The following is a 21,694-nucleotide window of genomic DNA, read 5'->3' on the forward strand; positions in this document are numbered from 1 at the left end:
CCGCCACAACGAATAACCCCCCAAATTTGAGGGTTCAATACAATGACTAGTTTTGCTTATGTAACAATCTAATGCAGGTACCTGGCAAATTGGCATTTTCCTTCCACGTGGAGATTCAGGGACACAAGTTCCTTTCGTCTTGTGGTTCCACCATCTACAATGGTTCTTAATCTTTTTTTTTTTTTTTTTTTTTTTTTTTGAGATGGAGCCTTTGCTCTGTCACCCACACTGGAGTACAGTGGCACGATCTCGGTTCACTGCAACCTCTGCTTCCTGGGTTCAAGCAATTTTCCCTGCCTCAGCCTCCCGAGTAGCTGGGATTACAGGTTCCCACCACCATGCCCGACTAATTTTTGTATTTTTAGTAGAGACAGGGTTTCACCATGTTGGCCAGGCTGGTCTCGAACTCCTGACCTCAGGTGATCTGCCCACCTCGGCCTCCCAAAGTGCTGGGATTACAGGCATGAGCCACTGCACCTGGCCTCTTCTTAACCATTTTTATGTTTTGTATTCCTTTGAAAAGCTAATCAAAGCAATAGACCTTTCCACCATGAAAAGGATGTACACACGCACATGCACACAGTTTGCACACTTTCAAGGAGTTCACAGAATCTGTGAATCTATCTATAGAATCCCAAGGGGTCCAGGGATCCAAGTGAAAACCCCTGTCTGGGGCCTCAGAGATCTCCGTGTCAGCTGGTAAATGGGGAAGAAAGTGCAGAAAAGGCACAGCGACTTTTTGAAAGCCCTGGGCTCTGCATGGAACATATCACCTCTACTCACATTTCACTAGCTACATGACCCAGCCTAGGTGCAAGAGGAGACGGGAAGTATAGTCTGTGACAGGACAGTTCAACCCTGTGGAAGACCCTGGGTTTTGCTGGCAGCTCGCGCCAGCTCTGCCGCCCATGGCACGTCCATGGAGATATGCCAACAGGAGACTGCTTCTCACAAGGACGTTTTTTGAGTTTAATGCTGTCGTGGGCCATTTGCTGCCTCCCATTCAGCCATGCTCACGCTGTTCCTTTTTCTCAGAGCCCTACTTAAGGGACACCCCTTCAGGACAGTTCCTCTGAACTTCTCATTTAAGCAATCTCACCCTTTGAGCTAACCTTTTGCACTAACAGCTGGGCAGCACATGCTCTCTTAGCCTCTGAAGAGGTCTCTGGGCACCCTTCATTTAGTCTTGTACTGAGGCAGCTCTCATTGGTTTAAACCGGTCTAATGTTTTTGTCCTGCTAGACTATGTCTCACATACTCTGAGCATGTTTAATTTCTCTCCCAGCCCTCTCCCACCGGCACACAGCCCTCCAAGATCTGTGCAGAACAGACAGTGCATGGCCATTCACACACGGGGCTCTCAGAGCAACAGGCCAGGGCAGGGATGCCACCGTTCCTGGATTGAAGAGGAAATGGAGACTCTAAGAGTTGATGGAAGTGACCCAGCCTTGCAGTCTCTGACAGGGCTTGACCTTAGTTCTGGGTCTTCCAACTCTAAAGCTAGTGCCCTTTCTACCCAAGCAAGAGCTGCATACACCTTCAACAGCAGAGAGACAGGGGCATGCTGCCTGGCACCACAAGCAGCCTTCTGTGCCGGAGCTGAGACTCCGAGGTCTGTGAGCAATTGTAGACCCTTTGCTACCTGGCGATGCCTGGTGCACTGGAGGAGCTCTGCAAATGTGTGTGATGGGTGGGTTTATGCATGGAGAAAAGAGGGGAGACTGTTCCCCCACTCCCTAGTACTCAGGATTTTTACTCTTCCCTCGAGAATCAACCGTTCCCTAATATAGGAGGGGAGATGTGGGCATGAGGAAGAGACAGCCACAGTGAAAGCCAACAGGGAAGTCGGCCTCCTTGGACCCACGCACTTCTCACTGCTGGATGCAATCGAGGCCGAACTCAAAAGGATCCCTGGCCGTAAAGGAGTTCACGTTCCAGGAGAGAGGTCAGCCCCAGAGAGCTAGAGCGTGGGCAAGTGTTGGTGTCCAACTCAGCCCTGGGCACTGGACTTCCACGTTCTGAATTCATTAAACTGCGACACCAGAGTACTTGGCTTTCCCTTAATTAATTAAAATATCATGGAATAATCATTGTCTGATTTAATGTTCAAGAAGCCCTGGTAAAGGCTGGGAAGGAGGAAATTCATTAGCGGAGACTTTTACTGTCGCTGGATCTGCCGTTCTTATTCATTTCTCCTGCACCATCCATCCCTGGAGGAGAGGGCAGGACAGTGTTTTTAAAGATGTTGGAATTAATTTCACCATAAAACCCGAAAGAAAGAAAAAATCCACCTTAACTAAAAACTAGCCTTATTTAAGGGGGAAAGCAGATACATTTGGGATTGAACATGGGCTGTGGAACTGTCTTCCTCAAGCCCAGCTGACAACAGAAGACAGAGATTCAGGCTGTCCACTGCTTATGGCAACAAGTTCAACCTCCTCTGTCTGCATTTAGGGGTGTTGCCCCAAACTACTACCCACCCACCACCACAGCTCTGAGCAGCAGCAACTGGCCATTCCTCCCTGTTCACAAACTACACTGCATTTCTCTACCCTGACTCCTTTTTGCATGCTGTTTCCTTAGCCTGGAATCCCCCACACCCACTCCTGCCAGTTCGAATGCCTGCCTCCTCTTCTGGGAAGTCTTGATTTCCCTCTGCTCTAACCACAAAGCAGACACCATATGCTGCCAGGGATAGTGACCTCATGCCACCCATGCCTCCGCTGGAGTCTGAGTTCAGGACCTGATTCTATCTACTTTCATATGGGAGGAATCCAGATGATTCCAAACATATGATTTTCAGCATCTTGTACCCGTCTGGCACCTGGAGAATGCTACTCAGTGTGTGTGGGAGGGGACAGAGCACATATCTCAGCAAGTGAATTAAGTACTAGAATGCTTACACGGCAGGACACACATAGTCAAGGGCAGTAGTGTAAGATGATTAGGGCTGGTTAAAAATTGCGGGCAAGGTGAACGATGGGGCTGTGATCGTACCCCAGGCATTAGAGGTAAGGAGGGTCTAGACTAAGTAGCTGAAGTGGGCACGCAGAAGAAAGGACAGGATGCATGAGGGATGATAAAGGAATACCAGTGGGACCTGCACCCACCTATACAGCATTCCTACAACAAAGACACCACAAAGACTGTCCTTAAAAACATTTATTTTCACGGTGCAGAGGTCGTGACATCATGACATCTACAAAAACAGTAGAAAAACCCAGGTTTGGTGCGGGGAGGGGAGGGCATTGTAATTATGTCTCCAAATGCTAACAGCTGTGGCAACGCATGCTCTCTCTTAGCCTCTGAAGAGGTCTCTGGGCACTCACACTTGAAAAAACCATGAGGCTGGAACAATCATGTTAATGCGCCTTTTTGGTTGTGGTGAAAATTTCAGACAGTGTGACATTAATTATTTATTTGTCTGCACAGAATGATGATGCTAAAGCCAGCCCCATACGGTCCTGATGCTCAGTACTTCCAGCACGGGCTCTGTCCACCCTGCTCTCTGGGTCTACATCCAGCCCTTCAATTTTCACCAGGCAAATCTGAGGTGAGTCAACTGAGTTTGCAAAATGTGCTTATTAGCAGATGTGGGATGTTCTACTGCCTTCTTCAGAGCCACAGCATCCCTGTTCCTTCCCACATCATTTCACTAAGGGTCTGACCAAATCATCTCCCAACCATTCAAGACACAGGAGAATTAACTGCAGGCCCTCACACATGGAAGTAAGTCACAGTGCGTGGAGAAGAGGGGCGGGAGGTGCTGAGTGAGGAGTGGATGTGAGCAGGTCCCCTGGCAGCTCCAAACCCCAGTTGACAAGAACAGCTTCCAGTGCCATCCATTTCAATTCTCATCTTTTGTTTTCAAAGAGAGCTTCCAGTGTTTTAAAGTTTGAAAACCACTCATCTGGTTTTATTCCCTTTTTACTCAAATAAGGACACTGAGGTACAGAAAGTGAAGGAGACTTGCTCGGGGTCACACAGCGAGCGGGGGATTAATATGCAAACGGATCTCATGTTTCCAGAATCCCAGGCCAGTCTTCTGCTGCATAGTACAAAAGGTGATGCCATCCCAATATTTTAGATATGAAATGGCAGGCTTACAGGCGGAAAGTTCACTTCCAACAAGGACTCCAAAATGTAATGCACAATGTGAGCGGTATGAAAGTGTGCCTTAAAAGTTGGGATGAGTCTTGATAAGAGTCCCTGAAGCCTGTGGATTGGCAACATCTGCCTTTACATAGTTTTGAGATGACCCTGAGTAGCAGCACTGTGGAGTAGAGAGGGGACCAAGGAGGGCCAGGTGCCCCGAGTTCTACTCCTCTTTCAGAGGCCTTCAGACCTTGGGCAAGTAGCTTCTCCTCTCAGAGCCTGGTTTCTTCATCTGCAAAATGCAGGGACATTAACACCTGTCCTGCCCCATCTCCCAGAGTTGGGATCAAGCTTTATGAACTTAAAGGACTGTGCATAGTAAGGGATCTCAATTCTTATTTTAAAATTGTAATCACCTAAGGATCTATTTTTTTAAGATAAGATAGCAAATATTCTCCTTTCTTTTTTCATTAAAAAAGAAAAAAAAGAGAGCCTTACTCTTGGGTGAGGTCAAAATATTTGTAGGTAAAATATATTCTACTACAATCTAATTCCACAGTCTGGAGATAACACCTGACCTTTTTTTTTTACAATTTGATCATGAGAAGCCTGGTCTCCACTGCTTCTAACCACCTGTTTAGAGAATGCTAGGCTAGGCCGGGCACAGTGGCTGATGCCTGTAATCCCAGCACTTTGGGAGGCCAAGGCAGGAGGATCACTTGAGCACAGGAGTTTGAGACCAGCCTGGGCAACATAGGGAGACCCTGTCTCTACAAAAAAAAAAAAAAAAAAAAAAAAAAAAAAAAATAGCTGGGTGTGGTGGGGCATGCCTGTGGTCCCAGCTACTCGGGAGGCTGAGGTGGAAGGATCACTTGAGCCCAGAAAGTGGAGGTTGCAGTGAGCCATGATCACGCCACTGCACTTCAGCCTGGGTGATAGAGCAAGACCGTCTCAAAATAAAATTTTAAAAAAGAGAATGCTAGGCTAACAAATGGATGCTCTGGTCTCCAAAGACCCAGCCAAGGCGCTCCTGAGTCTGGTAAAGCATCCCAACTAAAACTAAATCTCCTTAAAAGGGAAAAAGGTAGGAATAGAAGAGCTACAGCCAGCTGTCCACACCCTGGGGTAAAGGAATGGAATTTGTTTCTGAGGGAATACCATTTTAGAAAGAACACTAAGACCACACCTCCTGTAATTTTCCCAAAAGGTCATCTTACTCTAGGATGGCAGGGCTAAAAGGGACATTGATAACATCCAGTTAAAATGCCATACTCACAGATGAAGGGACCAGGGCCCAGAGAGGGGAAGGGACCTGTTCGGGTCACACAGCAAGTTACAGTCAGGCAGAGGACAGCTGGGACCCTCATCCCTCCTTCTACAACACACACTAAGTCACAGAGCACCACTAATAGGTCATAGACAAATGAGGTAAAGAGTCACAGCTGACACGAGCCCTTTAGAAATTGCAAACATGCCATTCTGTGATATCCCTGGAAGAGAGTAATTACAAAAAGACTTCTCACGGAGCAACTCATTTCAAAAGTATAAAGAAGCCACATGCAAATCCGTTTCTCACTGTTTGCCCTGCTAAAAACTACATCTGCTTACAAATCTAGTTTGCATCTAATTTTTAAAAACACACAAAAGGGGTCATCTACACACACAGGTTTTCCAACTCTTCATGAAGCACAAAGATCCGTTATTTGACTTTTCCATCATCCCATGATCAATGTTTCTAAGACCCTAGGAAGAAAAGGAGAAAAAGAATTAGAGAACGTAAGGCTGCTCTGTTACAATCAACTATGTGTTACATGGAAGGTGGGGGAAATGATCCTTCACTTCAAATCCCTCCCCAGCAGGAAATGGTGCCCGGTGGAGAGTGAAGGGCCCTGTGGAGCCCCAGGAAGTACTTTTAAGACCAAAAGGTGGATGTTTCAGAGCGGCAGACTCCAGCTTAATAAGAAGACCCTTTCAACCATTGGAAAATCCACAGATGGCTCTCAGTGGTAGTGAGCTCTGTATCCCTGGAGGTATGCAAGCCAGAGCTGGCAATACTGTGTGTCACAGAAGGAACTCAAGACCTAGGCAGCAGTGATGGTCTTAAAATTCCACAATTTTTCATGGTATCCTTTTGATGTATTCACACCCCAGAATCATTTCTGCCTCAAAATATACGTGTATTTGAAAATTATAGATATATATATTTAAAACTGGAAACATATCATCAGGAAGACAATTTTAAGACCCAATCTCCTAACTCTTTGTTGAATTCCTATTTCACAGTTTTACATTTTCATATTTTTCTCCCCATTTCTAGGGCCTCTAACTACTCACGTACACCCATCCTTCAACCCTCATGCCACCTCCTCGATGATTCTTCCTTCATTTTCCCCAGTTCTAAGCTGCTTTTCGTGCCTTAATATCTCCTCCCATTCCCTTACGTTGCACTCCTTGTATTATAATTATGTCCACTTTTTGTTTTTCTGTGATCCCCTACAGACCAGAAGTAAGGCCTTGCACACAGAAGGTGTGCAGCAGTAGTGGCTAAAAGAATAATATAACTAAAACCATGGCAAAATCCCCCTGCTTTTGAGAAACCTTATCAGACTTGTTTCTAATTTTTCCTGTTCTATTAAGCACCTGTTGATCAGCCTTGGTAATGGTGCCTGTTCACCACTGCTCCCCCATTCCTGTAAGAGGATCATGCAGGCCGGGCGTGGTGGCTCACGCCTGTAATCCCAGCACTATGGGAGGCCGAGGCGGGTGGATCATGAGGTCAGGAGATTAAGACCATCCTGGCTAACACGGTGAAACCCCGTCTGTACTAAAAATACAAAAAAGTTAGCCAGGCCTGGTGGCAGATGCCTGTAGTCCCAGCTACTCAGGAGGCTGAGGCAGAAGAGTGGCATGAACCCAGGAGGTGGAGCTTGCAGTGAGCCAAGATCGTGCCACTGCACTCCAGCCTGGGTGACAGAGTGAGATTCTGTCTCAAAAAAAAAAAAAAAAAAAAAAAAAGATGATCATGCAAAACCTGCCCCTTTTGCCTCTGGTGAGTGAAGCACACATCCTCCCACACCATCCCCACTGGGACCACCTGTCCTCCCCATCCCAGACCTGTTGATTGGTCTGTAAGCGGGCGGGGCACACATCACATCTGAGCAGAAACTTTAAATGCAATGGTGTGTGCAGCTTGGCCACAGAACGGACATGTTCCACACTGGAGCTGCTCCTCCAGCTGGGTCCTGAATGAGGGGACACATGGGGCAGGGCCACGGCCAGCTCACAGCTATAACATGGAACATGAGCAAGTGATCAACGTCTGTGGCTGTGAGCCAGCAATATTTTGGGATTTTTACGAGCAAAAGCTGGCTTACAAAGTGATCCCTTTCCCGAAATCCCAGTTCACCTGTAGGCAAGGAACAGATGCAACCCCAGCTGTCACCTGTGTGACTACAGACTAGGAGGCCCTGGCCAGAGATTCTCTCTGCCCCTACCCACAAGGAGATGTGTTGCAAAGCAGCATACAGTGTTGAGGACAGGAAGGCAAGGCCTGAGCCCCAGGAAGGAAGCTCAGGCATCCTGAACAAGGAAGGGCTCCAGGAACATACAAAGGAAGCTCAGGCATCTTCTTTGTGGGAATATTTTCACATGGACGCTGTCACAATGACACTGTCTGCTACCTCTCTCAGTGCTCTTTCTAGAAGAATACAGAGGAAATATTCCCTCCAGCCCCAAAACACAACTGGTCTTTTCATCTCATGGACACACATCATGTTCACAGCTCCTGTCTTTGCATGCTAAGAAGCTCAGAGGGAGATGTGTGCAGAATATAGCAGGGATTCTACTGCTCATCTAAGTATGTCCCTACTCTTCTTTTGCTCTCTCCCTGGTTTCCCCCATTTACGTATTTTTCTTCTTTTTTATTACAGGTCTTATAAGCCACCTCAAATATCTCATAACATGGGTGTAAAATACTGAAAATGACGTAGAACATGTACATTTCTCCATCACATGCGGTCATCGGGAGCTGGGAAGCGGAAGCTCCTGTATTTACTCAGATCTAGAACCGTCACTGTGCTGTGGGACTCAGCCTCTCCCACCATGTTAGCTGCATGGCACTGGTACACACCCTCATCCTCCTTTCGCAGGGGGTTGATCTAGAAATACAACAGGCAAGTTTATACAGTTACATAAGGTACAGCAAAATGACTTCCTTAGTTAGTTCTTAATGATAAGTCTGCATACTTCCTCCTTTTCAGAATAAGGTAAAACTTGCTCTATTTCTCTCCTTGCCTTGGCTGCCAAGGAGCACGCAGGTAAATTTCCTTCCCAGGGACCCTCTTGAAAGGCACGCTCCCTATTGTGGCTCTCATCCGAATGATTCCTCCGCATACCTGCCTTTTACTGTGAGCCACCTGGTCTTTTGTATTAAAGGTGCAAAGTATCGGTTATTTGGAAAATACCTCAAGTTAAAAGAAGAACAAAAATCTACTGACCAAAGAATGATCCACAAAGTATTCCTTATAGGGGCAGCCTCTACAAAATACCACCAGAGATAACCTCTTCTCCCTGTCTTTTCTCCTAAGAAAATAGAGGAATGTGCTTGATTTGAAAAAACCGCACAGCCAATTGCATTCCCAATCTCTCAGCTGGGTGGAGAAGAGTCACCAAGCCTCCCAGAGCTGTGGGTGGAATGAGGAGGTTGTCCTTAGGAAGCACCCCAAGGATGTTCACAGCCAGGTCCATAACCAGCTCGCTTCTCTTTTGCTTTCTCTTGTTACAACCAACTGCTTCCATCAATTACAAATCATCCTAAGGACCACGCGCTGGGGTACACACATCAGCTCATTTTAAACCCATGCCAGTCGTGGGGGAAGGGTGAGCATTATGGTCTTCTTTTTACAGGAGACTCACAGGGAAATCACAGACTGCCAGGGCCACAGAGGCCCTCAGAGGTCTTTCAGTTTGAAGCCCTCTTTTAACAACAGTGGGAAATGGAGGCTCAGAAAGGTACAGTGACTGACCCGACATGGACCCCTATCTCCTCATTCCATCACTCTTTCAAACATGTGGCATTCTTCATCTTGGTTAAAGTGCTGCGAGTGGCAGGAAAGAGCTCTGGAGGAGGATTCGAATGTGCTACCTTCTGCCTTTACCAGCGGGTGACCTTAGGCAGGTGTACTAGTTCCTTGGGCTGCTGTAACAAATCGCCACAAGCTGAGTGCCTTAAAACAAACACATTTATTATCTACAGTTTTGGAGGCCAGAAGCCCAAAGGCGGCTAAAATCAGTGGGCTAAAATCAAGGTGCCAGCAGGGCTGCATTCTTTCTGAAGGCTCTCAGGAGACTCATTTTCTTGCCTTCTCCAGTTCCTAGTGGATGCTGGCACTCCTTGGCTGCGGCCCTTTCCAACATCATCAAAGCCAGAAATGGTGGGTCAAGTACTCCTCACATCGAATCACTTCAGTCTGCCTCTGACTCTTCTGTTTCCCTCTTCCACACTTAAAGACCCACCTTTAAATTGGCCCACCCGGATAATCCAGGCTAATCTCCTTATCTTAAATCTCCTTATCTCAGCTGTTTAGCAACCACAACCTCCCTCCCACCACCTTGCCATGTAACATCGTACGGTTCTGGGGGTGAGGACGTGGACATCACTGTGGGGCCATCACTCTGCCCCTGGCAGCAGAACACGTATGTTCCCAGCAGATCTGAAACCTGCCCTGCCTGCCTCACAGTTACTGGAAGGGCCAGTGAGAAATGGGTAAGAACAGCTTTGAAACATGTAATGTGTTGTAGAAATATAAAGGATGGTTTATAATGGTCAGTCAATAATATCCAATAATCCTAAACACTCACCAAAATCCAGGCCGTGGCCTCGTGGTCAGAAGGGCCCCCTCGCACTTGGACAGCTATATTGACATGGTCCCCAGGCAGCTCCTCCAGTGCTTGGGTGCCCTCAGGGGACTTCGTGACCTACAGGGGACAGGAATGCCGGGAGGGGGCTTAGAAAAAGCAATTCTGGATAAAGAGCATCCCATAGGCTTCCTTGCCCTCCTCCTTCCTCCTCCTCCCACTGATTCAAAAACGGAAACCCCAGCACTGCTCACGCCTGTGCAAGTGACATCAGTCACTTTTTAAACCTACTTGTACATATAGACAGCACGCTCTGCCGGACAGCAAAGACCCGAACATCACCACTATCCCACAGAAAGATTCAGAATTTCAACGCCCGCCCGTCTCAGGGCTGTTGACATTAAGGGGACAACATTCACAGTGATCCTTGCCGGTCTCTCTAAAACTGGTCTTTAGAAGATTTGGTTTTGGAATAGGACTGAGTCTTCTGCCACCAGCCAGGTCTGTCTGAAACACAGCCCCGAAGTGAAGCAGGATACACACACACATGGCCACTGCAGCTGAAGCAGACTGGGTAAAAGCACAGCTTTCTGGGTCCCTAAGTGGCCAAGGGTGTAAGTGGCACAGGAAGGGTTGCAATGTCCCCTTCTAAGGGGAGAGCTTTGGGGTAGAAGTTTCAAGGCAGAGGAGTGGTACAGATGATATCTTTTCTTCATCCTCTGGCCCACCTATAAAGGCATATATATATATAAACACACTTAAAAGAAAAACATTTTTACCACTCACGTCTTTCTGTTTCTCCATCTCTTTCACACACACACACACACACACACACACGAGATGCATGAGTTCTTGGACAGAAATACCTTTCTCCACGTGATGACTGGGGTAGGCACAGCCCTCACTTCACAGGACAGGCCCACCTGCGCCCCAGTGATGTTGTGAACACTTCGGGGAGGAACGACGACCACAGGAGCTAGGAGGAGGAGACAGGGAGATGCAACCTTTACCCTGCTGGGTTCCAAGCAACCCACCTCTAAATTCCCCTGCCACTGAGAGCCCACTGTGATGTCCTGACATGAGGGGAGCGGCACATCACGCTTGGGCAGGAATCCTAAAAGAGAGATTTCCTCAGACCTGGAAAGCCGCCGACCAATCTCCTGATCCAATGATTGTTTTACCAATGGGGAAGCAGGGGTCCAGAGGGGAAGGGCGACTTCCCAAATTCCCCCAGCACCATCTGTGGCAGAGCTTGGGCCTCAGTGCTCCCTCCCAGGGTCCGTTCCAGGCTCCGGCTGCCATCTGCTATAGCTCAACCAGGAAACACGGCAGCCGACTCCTAGAGGGGCTGGTGTCATGCCACCAATGGCAGAGTCTTCTAACAGATGGGGTTTTCTCCTTCCACGTGGAGGGCGTTAGGAAGAAGAATGCCAGGCAGAACAGCTGCACACACCCTGGAGCTCAACCCCCTGCGGTCCATTCAAGATGCCCATTTGCATGCACAGAGTAAAGACTCCCCAGGGCTCCCCTACTCCCTCTGCCTCCCCACCCCCAGAAGCCGACCCAAGCCTGGGCAAATCAGGGAATCAGGGAAATGTGGTTCGAGACTGCCAGAACATGACAGAGAGGAGAGGGAGGGTATGGGCTCTCTGGACAGGACCCAGTGTTAGATGCTTCGAACTCCTACTCCACACTCTGCCTTCCTCCCCGTGCCTGGCATCTGCTCTGCTCACACTGGGCTGGAATAATCAAGGCCAGGCGTTTCTACCTGCTCTCACCTGCACTGGACAGCAACTCAGCCACCCTGGCATCCAGCACCACAGTGTGTCGGGCAATGTGCAGTGCAGAGGCCTGGCCAGGGAATGCTTCCACCCAGCTGTCATTTATAAGGTGGGGATCACACCCCTGCTTCCTAGGGCGGTCAAGCTGATCTAACCATGGAATCAGTGAAAAGTGTAAGTTAATGTGATATGCAAGTGAGGGCCAGGAGCAAAAGGATGACTGGATGAACAAACACATGACAAATCAAGGAACAAACATGTTCATTTCCAGGCCATCAAACTGCAGAGTCTAGAACTCCTAGGGCTTTGCCTGGTGACTCAAAGACAGCCCTGTTGTTCTCCACAAGACTGCACCTGGATAAGGCTGCAATACAAAAGGAGAGCAAAGGGAGGAGGCAGAAGGCAGGAGGAAGGAGGTGACAGACAGGGTCGCATCACACCCCAACGCACAGGAGGATCAGGGTGCAGAAAGGAGACTAGTTTGGCCTCTCCAGACAGACTGGGAAGCAGACCCTGTCAAGCCAGTGCCAAAAAAATCTCTGGAAAATCGCCTTAGAGCCACAGTCTCAAACTAGAGAGGCTCTTTAGCATCCTGATTCGCTGTGATTCTGTGCCTGACCATGTATGACATGCCCACACAGCCTCCATTTGCATGCCTTCAGGGATGGAGAACTCACCACCTACGGAGCCAGGCCATCCTGCCTTTGGAGGGTTCCCCTGGTATGAAAGTGCATCCTCACCTAGAGCTAAAGCCTGTAACTCCCACCTGTTGATCCTGGGGCTGTCCTCTGGAGCCCCATAGCCCCTGGGTGTCCCAGCAGCCCACCAGTGAGTTGAATACAGACTGCCCTCCCCATCCCAGGCTGCTTTCCTCCCCCTCTATCTGATCCGCCCACTCATTCAGCTGTACCATCTGAGGGTCCTCTGAAGGGTGGTGCCCAACCCATGTGCCTGAATGTAGCCAAAGCCCCTGGAACCAAGATCCTAGATGTCTAACGTTGCCTGACAGCCACAGAGAGCCACAACACTGAGCTCTGCAGGAGCCCCATCTGTGATGACAAAGACAGTCTAATTTATTCACATTGTCCCGCCAGCACCTCCCCAACCACACAAGCGCTGGGATGCCGCCTCCAGGAGAGCCCAAACCGGTGCTCCAGTGGCTCACTATGGTGATAGTCAGAAAGACCTGGATACCAAGGAGACTCTCAATCAGCGTGGTTTACTTTTGTTCATGTAAAGTCATACATTTTAAATGTGATTTCATCAATCCCTTTCAGGCCTAAATGAGTAAACCAGTAAATCACAATTCATCTCTGTCTCCTCATGTTTCAGTCTCTCTCTCTCTTTCAACAACTACAATTAAGAAAGACTGTCTTGGAAATACTGACTTTGTAACTGATTTTGTGGCAAAAAATACAAATTCCTTTACAAAAGAGGCCCTGCTTTTAAAGGGACATTTAAATTTTTATTTATTTATTTATTTATTTATTTTTAAATTTACACAAAGCACAATTCGTTCTTTCTGGTGTGCAGTTCTAGGTTCTGACAAATGGATACAGTCATGTAATTACCACTATAGCCAAGATACAGAACAGTTGTTCTGTGACCTCAAAAAATTTCATGTTGCTCATGCCATAATAATCCGGTTCTAATTTTCTTTTTTTGAGGCAGAGTCTCATGTTATCACTCAGACTGGAATGAAAGGCACAATCATAGCTCACTGTAGTCTCGAACTCCAGGGCTCAAGCAATCCTCCTGCCTCAGCCTCTTGAGTAGCTGGGACTACAGGCATGCACTACCACGTCCAGATAATTAAAAAAAAAATTTTTTTTTGTAGAGATGGGTCTTGCTATGTTGCTCAGGCTGCTCTTAAACTCCTGGCCTCTAACAGTCCTCCTATCTTGGCCTTCCAAAGCTCTGGGAAAACAGGCATGAGTCATTGTATTCCCAGCCCTGTTTTTAATTTTAACATATTTTAACATATCTGATTTTATTTTATTTTATTTTATTCATTTATTTATTTTTTTGAGACGGGGTCTCGCTCTGTCGCCCAGGCTGGAGTGCAGTGGCGCGATCTCTGCTCACTGCAAGCTCCACCTCCCGGGTTCATGCCATTCTCCTGCCTCAGCCTCCCGAATAGCTGGGACTACAGGCACCCACCACTGTGCCTGGCTAATTTTTTTTATTTTTTAGTAGAGATGGGGTTTCACCATGGTCTTGATCTCCTGACCTCGTGATCCGCCCGCCTCAGCCTCCCAAAGTGCTGGGATTACAGGCGTGAGCCACCGCACCCGGCCCAACATATCTGATTTTAAATTTAAAATATTTTTATCCATAGTAGCTCTTTAAGATCAATAATAATAACACTGTTATTATGCTATCAGCTAGCACAGTGCTCGCTGTGTGCTAAGCACTCCTCTGCCTACAGGTATTAACCTGTTTATCTCTCCAGCAATCTCACTAGCTGCCAGATGGTGGCGCTGCCCTGGGTTACCGAGCATTAAAGGGTGTAGTGAGGAGGCTATGAGCCCAGTGATCTGGCTCCAGATCCCAAGCTCTTCTGAACCACTGTGCTAACACCATCCTGCCTTTTCCCTAGAGGACCTTCCATGTACACCACCCTTTAATCCTCATGGCAGCCCTGTGAGGTAGCTGCTTCCATCCCCATTTTACAGATGAGAAAACCAATAGTCAGAAAGGTAAAGTGCCCAGAGGAACAGGGACTCAAACCCAGGCACCATGATTCCATTCACTCCCACACTGGTTTCTGAAGTGGAACATTTGTTATCTGTATGGGCTCCGATCCAGAATAAGAGAAGAGTTGCTTAGGGATTGTGTTGGGGGATCCCCAAGACAACGCTCCAGTTCAATGATATCCTAGGAGGACTAGGAGGACTCACAGGACTCAGCATATAGTGGTACTCAGGCTGTGATTTATTACAGTGAAAGGATTTTCCCATCTGGCAAAATCAGCCAAGGGAAAAAGTCAGGGTGGGGGAAGCAGGCCCAAGCTTCCAAGATCCCTCCCCATGGACTCACGAGCATGTGAAATGCTGTCTACCAGAGAAGCTCAAGAGTGACTTGGCGCCCACGCTTTTTACTGGGAGCTGGCCACAGAGGCACTCTCTGCCTAACCGAATACCCAAATTCCACACTCTGAGAAGGAAAGCAGGGATTCAGCATAAACCACATTGTTTGTACAGTTCAGGCACAGTGAGCCACTCTCATCAATTCTGAGAAGAGTGGAACCCCCCTGAAATCTAAGTCCCCAGATACCAGCCCAGGGCCAACCTTGCCAGCAGGCCTTTCTGAGGATACGGTCGCAGGCCTGCCGTGTTAGCTCCTTTCTATACAACAATGAAACACCCCAAACATCACCCCCAGGGAACAGCTCTTGTGAAGATAACCCATAACATAAGCAATGTGTCCTTGACACCAGCAGGACATTTCTAGTCCCTGCTATCCCCAAGGGCTCATTCCAGCAAGGCACTGGAGTGCTCAATGTCATGGCTGCCACGACAGGCAGGAAGGACAGCGTGGCAGGCAGGGGTGGAAGAGTCCAGGTTCAAAACCTTTCTCTGCCACATCCCAGTCTTGGCCTCAGTTTCTTCTTCTTTAAAATGGGCACAGGAATCTATTCCCTTCCCAGCCCACTCCCCAAAGGCTGTTGTGAGGAACAATTGCAAGACCCCTTACAAACTGTAAAAGACCTCTGCAGAGGGACTTGAGGACTCAGCAGGGTGTGCTGTCCCTAGGCAGTCTCCTCTAAAGCTCCTTGCGTGCATGAGACCCTCCTCTGGCCTCGGGTGAGCGGCACCAGGGACCATGACTACAGCCCTCACTCTGGGGAGCCAAGTACATACTCTTACTGTTGCCAGAGCCGCCACACTGCCAGAGGAACCAGGGCTTTCCTTTCTGCCTGGCTTTCACAAGAATGATGTGGCCTGCAGGAGGGAGGATGGCTTCTAGCTAGCCCAGTCTGTGAATGTGGAAGCTTCATCCCCCTATAGCTCTTCCTTGCTGATACTTGTTTCCTTCTGCTTGTGCCAGCAATAGCCCTAGTAGAATTGCACAAATCCAGCCATCCAAGGGCTAACCAGCAGGTAAGACAGTCACCCAGATGCACATGGTCACAGGAGGCAGTACTGTGGGGTGAGCAAAAACAGTACCAGAGGGAGACTCAAATGCCCAGGGGTATAGCTGCCAACCACTTGAGCTTGGGCAAGTTGCTAATCATTTCCTTTTTATCTGCAAATGAAGATAATGACCACAGCCTTGCATCTTTGGGGTGAAGGGAGAAAATGGATGTGACTGTGTTATTAACTGTGTGGATCTGTACAAATGAAAGGGATCAATATTATTATTATAGTGTATGGTGATTTGTCCCCCTACCTCGTCAATTATATCGATCATTGATGGCTGGAATGAAAAAATCTTCCCAAATCCCTCTGAGATTTCTTTAAAGTTAATGGTGCTAGGGAAAGAAAGGATATCAAGTCATCCCCCAGGACCCCATCTGCTTGTATTAAAAAGGACACAACCAAAGATTTTAATAATCAACACACTGAACAGCCCTGATAATTTATGCTAACAGTCACGTTATGATGTGGAACAAGAAACAGCTTAATCCTGCTCCCTGCAGCCTCTGCCTCAGATCTCCTCCCTCAGCATGAAAGGGTTTTGAGCACAAACCCCCTTCTTTGTCCCTCTCAGGAAGTGGCATTCACTGCCTCTCCTGGTTACCTGGTAACACACACTAGCACCGACCTAGGTTTCTAAGTGGAGCTGGAATTTCAACCAAGCTGAATTTTCTAAGATTCAGGGTCTCAGGAGCTCACTGAAGCTGCCAGGGCTCAATGCCCTGGCGGGTGCTGGCCGGGACCCTGTTCCTATCTAATTTATCATTTGAAACATGACATTAACTTGCTGTCCGTAGGACCCCAACCCTCTCCCAATGCTAACAAATAGGGTGCACACACTGAACTATCCAGCCTTTAAAGTAATGAGAGCAATAATAATCATCATAATACTAAGGCCACACCACCTTGCCAGTGAGAAGCTGAACCAATAATTCAGAATGTATTGAAGACCCACGTACGAATAATTCTTACTGTTGGAAATTGCTTTTGCATCCTTCTTCTTCCTCCTCCTCCTCCCCTTCCTCCTCCTCCTCTTCCTCCTCCTCCTCCTTCTTCTTTTTTTAGACAGGGCCTCACTCTGTCTCCTAGGCGGAATACAGTGGCATGATCATAGCTCACTGTAGCCTCGAACTCCTGGGCTCAAGAAATCCTCCTGCCTCAGCCTCCCAAGTAGCTGGGACTACAGGCACATGCCACCATGTCCAGCTAATTTTTAGAATTTTTTGTAGAGATGGGATCTTGCTGTGTTGCCCAGGCTATCCTTGAACTCCTGGCCTCAAGAAATCCTTCCACCTCAGCCTCCCAAAGTGCAGAATGAAGCTTCCCCCTTCGGCCTGGTACCCAAAGCTTGCAATGGCCTACCCCAAACTACTCTGGGGTGTCATCTCCTTTCCCAACCATCCTACCAGGCCTCGGCCCTACGGGCCCACTTGCACACCCACCAAAGGGCTACCACCTCTGAGCCTCAGTTCATGCTGTGCCTCCCCCTTGCTAGCGTTGGGATTCTCTCCCCATCCTTCAAGGCTTCTCTCAGGAGCTATAGTGCTAAATAGAGGCACAAGTGACAAACCTTGGGAAAAACAGGAAGGTGGACCCAGATTGAGAAACCCCCAAGATTCAAGGCTGGCGTGTGCACAGCACCTTACTCATCAGGTTGCTAGCAGCTAGCTGTGCAGCGCCCATCTGAAAATAGCGAGGCAGGCCAGGCATGGTGGCGCACACCTGTAATCCCAGCACTTTGGGAGGCCAAGGCGGGCAGATCACGAGGTAGGAGATCGAGACTATCCTGACTAACACAGTGAAACCCCATCTCTACTAAAAATACAAAAAACAAAATCAGCCGGGTATGGTGGTGGGCGCCTGTAGTCCCAGCTACTCAGGAGGCTGAGGCAGGAGAATGGTGTGAACCCAGGAGGTGGAGCTTGCAGTGAGCCAAGATCACACCACTGCACTCCAGCCTGGGTGACAGAGCGAGACTCTGTCTCAAAACAAAACAGCCAGGCAAACCTACACTGGAGCCCTTTCACAGCTGGGACCAGCCAGGTGGCTCCAGGGAACTTCTTTCCATGTGCCTCAGCTTTCCCTTCTATCAAATGGGAAGGAGACCTCCCCAGGGCACTTGTAAAAATCACGTAAAAAGATGGGTGCAGCCCAGGGATGGTATCTCATGTCTGTAATTTCAGCACTTTGGGAGGCTGAGGTGGGAGGAGTGCTTGAGGCCAGGAGTTCAAGAACAGCCTGGGAAACACAGTAAGATCCTGTCTCTACAAAAAATTCTAAAAATTAGCTGGGCATGATGTCATGTGCTATAGTCCCAGCTACTTGGGAGGCTGAGGCAGGAGGATTCCTTGAGCCCAGGATCACAGTGGGCTGTGATCAAGCCATTGTACTCCACCTGGGAGATAGAGTGAGACCCTGTCTCAAAAACAAAAAAAAAAAAAATGCAAAAGCAATTTCCAACAGTAAGAATTATTCATATGTGAGTCTTCCATACATGTGTGCGGATCAAAGGATCACTCTCATTATGTGGCAGTTTGGGGCGTTTCACGGCACAGGAGGAAAGGGCAGAATTTAAGCCTGAAAACTGCTTCCCCAGGCTCCTCAGAGGCATGTATAAGGGCCCTTCACACACTGTGAACAACATAATAAATACTTCCCGAGGCCTCATTCCATGAAATCTAGGTGCTTGGGTACCCAGGGAGTCAGGAGGGGTGATTTTATCACGAATATTGAAGCAGAACAGGCCTGCTCTGACTCACAGTCTGTTTTCCTTCAACCGGGATCCCCAGGGGCATTGTTAAAAAACGCTCCCGCTGTGTCTTCTGAATAAAAGATGGCTTTAGGACAGCATAGAATGAGCTGCTGCCTGGGCTAGGAAACATCCCCTGTCCAAACCTTCATGCTTTATCCGGACACAAGGGCAGAGGCCACACTAGCACTTCAGAACAGAGAGTGACAGGCAAACAGTGCCCGGTTCTGTGGTGGATGACACAAAGGCTGGTGCGGAAGGAGGGCTGAACCCCGGGGAGGCCTGACGCCTGTCAGTAATGAGATCATGAAAAGCAGTTCTGAGTTGCTTCCGTGTGGCCCCATGAACATCTTTATTCCCTGAGTCTGTGCCTGAGGTGGGCCTCAGATCCCATAGATCAGAGTGAAGGGGCTGTCACATTTACTTGTCATTTGGTAATTTTCAGTGAATTAGGGGTATGGAGTTTCCATCTGCCATCTGGCCTCACTCTGGTAACCATGGTAACCACCATCTGCCTGACTTAATACTATCAAGTCCTGTGCCGAAAGAGCACTGGACAGGATGTTGGGACCAGGGAGCTGGTCATCCTTTACTGGTCACCCTGGACAAGGGCTCTGACCTTGCTGGGTCTCAGTCTCTTTCTCTGTATAACAGCAGATTTGGTCTGAATGTCTTTAAGGTGCCTTTCTCTTAGGAAGAGAATGCCACTCTGGGGAGAAATTATCTGAGATCATCAGCACCATTTATAGTCTGAGGACTTGGTCAGCATTTCTTATGTCTCCTGCATGTGGAGTTAAAGTGTTACCTGTCTGGAGACAAAGAGAATTGCCTGTGAATTAACTGCTGAGGAAAGCAGTTATAAAAACGAGTGACAGGAACTAGCAAAAGGAAAGAGACAGGACTGTTTAAGTGCCACAGGGCGGAAACTAAGTGTTCCGGAGCGAAAGGGACCTCAACAATGACTCCACTGGGGCTGATATGGCCAGAGAGGGGAAGGGGCCCGTCCAGGGCCACTCAGGGAGCCAGAGGCAGTACAGATGCACCCCCAGCCAGCTCTGTCCTCCATGGGGAGCTTCAGTTAGGAAGAGTCAATGGTGACTCTCCTGTGCTCAACTGGCCACACACTGGTTTTACATTTCCCAGGACAGGAGGCTTCCTGCCCCATCTCCAACAACCCATTGCGTCTCCTGGACTTGGGTACATCTACCTGAACTACTTGAGAGGAAAGACTACTAGATACTTCTTAAGGCTTGGAAAGGTCTCACCCCACCCCAAGCTTCTTTCTTGAAGCTAACTCATTACACTGACTTAGGCACTAAAGTCTGGACTCGGTCTCTGGGCTCAGGCCAGAATTATTTCCCAGAAGCCTGAACCCCAGGCCGAAACCCAGGCTCCTTGGGACTCACTGGCCACCTTCTCACTCACCCTAAACTCTGCACTGCCCACTCCAGGCAGAGTACACAGGGGCACTTCAAAACCTAGTGGGTGGGATACACTCATGCTTAGGAAGCCGGTAAAGCAGTGCTAACGTTTTGGTTTCTTTTTGTTTGGTTTTCAAAAGGTACATAAAGAGGGTGGGCAACTATAGCACTCAGAGATTATTTTACTGTGATGTTAATGAAGCTTAAGTTTCTAAGTCCCTAGCATTTCATAATAAGTTTCTAAGTCCCTAGCAGTTCTATTCCTTTACTTAAGGCAGGACTCTCCGAATTATATATGTCTTAGACCCACGAAACCTGGGTCTGCCCCTAATAGCACCACAATCTTTTCAGATCTTACGTCTCCAAATGTCTTACTTTTCCTGGATGGAGCTCCCTCAGCACCCCAGCTCAGCCCCATCCCACACCTGGGGCCCTGGTGCTCTGGTGCTATGGCCTGGTGACTCCTGATTCCCCGGTCTGGAACTCATCCTCCTTCCGCATCCTCAACTTCCCTTCCTCCCCCTTCAAACAATCCACCTAGCGCTGGATACCTGGGAACTGGGATCCCCCTCCTTAACTCCCAGTCTCCTGCGGGGCAAACATACCACGCCTACAAATAAGTGACTGCATCAGCAGGTACTTAAGTATCAAAAGGCGTAGCAGGCTCACCAAAAATTCGACTAGCACAGTGAGTGGCGTCTCCAAGGATTCTCGCCCCAGTCTCTCTGAGCACGAGGAGAGATAAGAAATACTGCTCCCTAAGGGGAAACTGAGTGCCAGGCAGCGCCGTCCACCACTGGGCAGGGGTGGACACACCCCTTCGCTCCACACTCCAGAGGGTTGGAATCCCTCCTTCTCTACCCACCCAATCCCCGACCCCGACTCACCGAACTCGCAAGGGCCGTCGCGCGCCTTGTGCAGGTGACCGGGGTGCGCGCGGGGCGTGTGCCGGGCGCGCAGGCGCAGCGCGCAGACGCTGGGGTACGAGCGACCGTCGGAGCCGCAGACGGTACCGCGCTGCGCGCACACGCAGAGCCCGGTGCCCTCGGGCGCCGCCCCCGCGGCCCGGCTCGCGCACACCAGGCCCGGGCCACAGCGCGCGCCGGCGCGGCCCCCGCAGCTCGCGCCCTCGGCTCCCAGGCAGCGAGCGCAGCAGCCGCACTCGTCGAGCGCCGAGATCCCGGGCGCCGGGCAGGGCGCAGGCGCCGGGCAGCCCTCTAGCCGGCACGGACCACACTCCGGGCGCCGGCCGCCCACGTCGCGGATCCCGAGGCTCGGGGACAGCGGTGGCAGCAGCGGCAGCAGCAGCAGAAGCAGCAGCGGCAAGAGCAGAGACAAGCGCGGCATGGCTTGCTCCGGGACAGCGGCGGCGCCTCTGCTTCGCGCTCCGCTCCGCGCCTGCCGAGCAGTCACCGCTCCCGCCCCGCGGCCGCTGATTGGCCGGGCCTGCACCGCGGGGCGCCAGCAGACCGCTGCTCCAGCCCGGGACCCGCGCGGTGCCCGCGGCCTGGGGCTCCGAGCTGGAGGGACGCCCCAAGAGCAGCTCTCCGACCTCCGATTGGACTCTTGAGGGATCCGAGACCCAGTCGGGGCGAGAACTTGCCCGAGGTCGCTATGGCAGAGTCAGGATTGGATAACCGTAAGGCCTCCGGA

General features: G+C 49.5%; 1 protein-coding gene across 2 annotated transcripts; it reads right to left on the reverse strand.

Moving 5' to 3' along the window:
* Window positions 1-4,643: 4,643 nt before the first annotated feature.
* Window positions 4,644-21,455, reverse strand: LOC129047775 (insulin-like growth factor-binding protein-like 1). 2 transcript variants are annotated; one of them, XM_054519659.1, is made up of 5 exons: window positions 20,929-21,449; window positions 10,818-10,927; window positions 9,955-10,071; window positions 8,094-8,252; window positions 5,738-5,838 (listed from the first exon to the last, which is right to left on the reverse strand). In XM_054519659.1, exons 1-4 carry the CDS (start codon window positions 21,386-21,388, stop codon window positions 8,103-8,105), a joined length of 837 nt encoding a protein of 278 aa, XP_054375634.1. In that variant the 5' UTR covers window positions 21,389-21,449; the 3' UTR covers window positions 5,738-5,838; window positions 8,094-8,102. The 2 variants fall into 2 exon arrangements, with proteins under 2 accessions (XP_054375635.1, XP_054375634.1); XM_054519660.2 differs by lacking the exon at window positions 8,094-8,252 and having other exon boundaries at window positions 4,644-5,838; window positions 20,929-21,455.
* Window positions 21,456-21,694: the final 239 nt, after the last annotated feature.

The sequence above is a fragment of the Pongo abelii genome, chromosome 13 (genome assembly GCF_028885655.2).
Source record: "Pongo abelii isolate AG06213 chromosome 13, NHGRI_mPonAbe1-v2.0_pri, whole genome shotgun sequence".
Lineage (NCBI taxonomy): Eukaryota > Metazoa > Chordata > Mammalia > Primates > Hominidae > Pongo > Pongo abelii.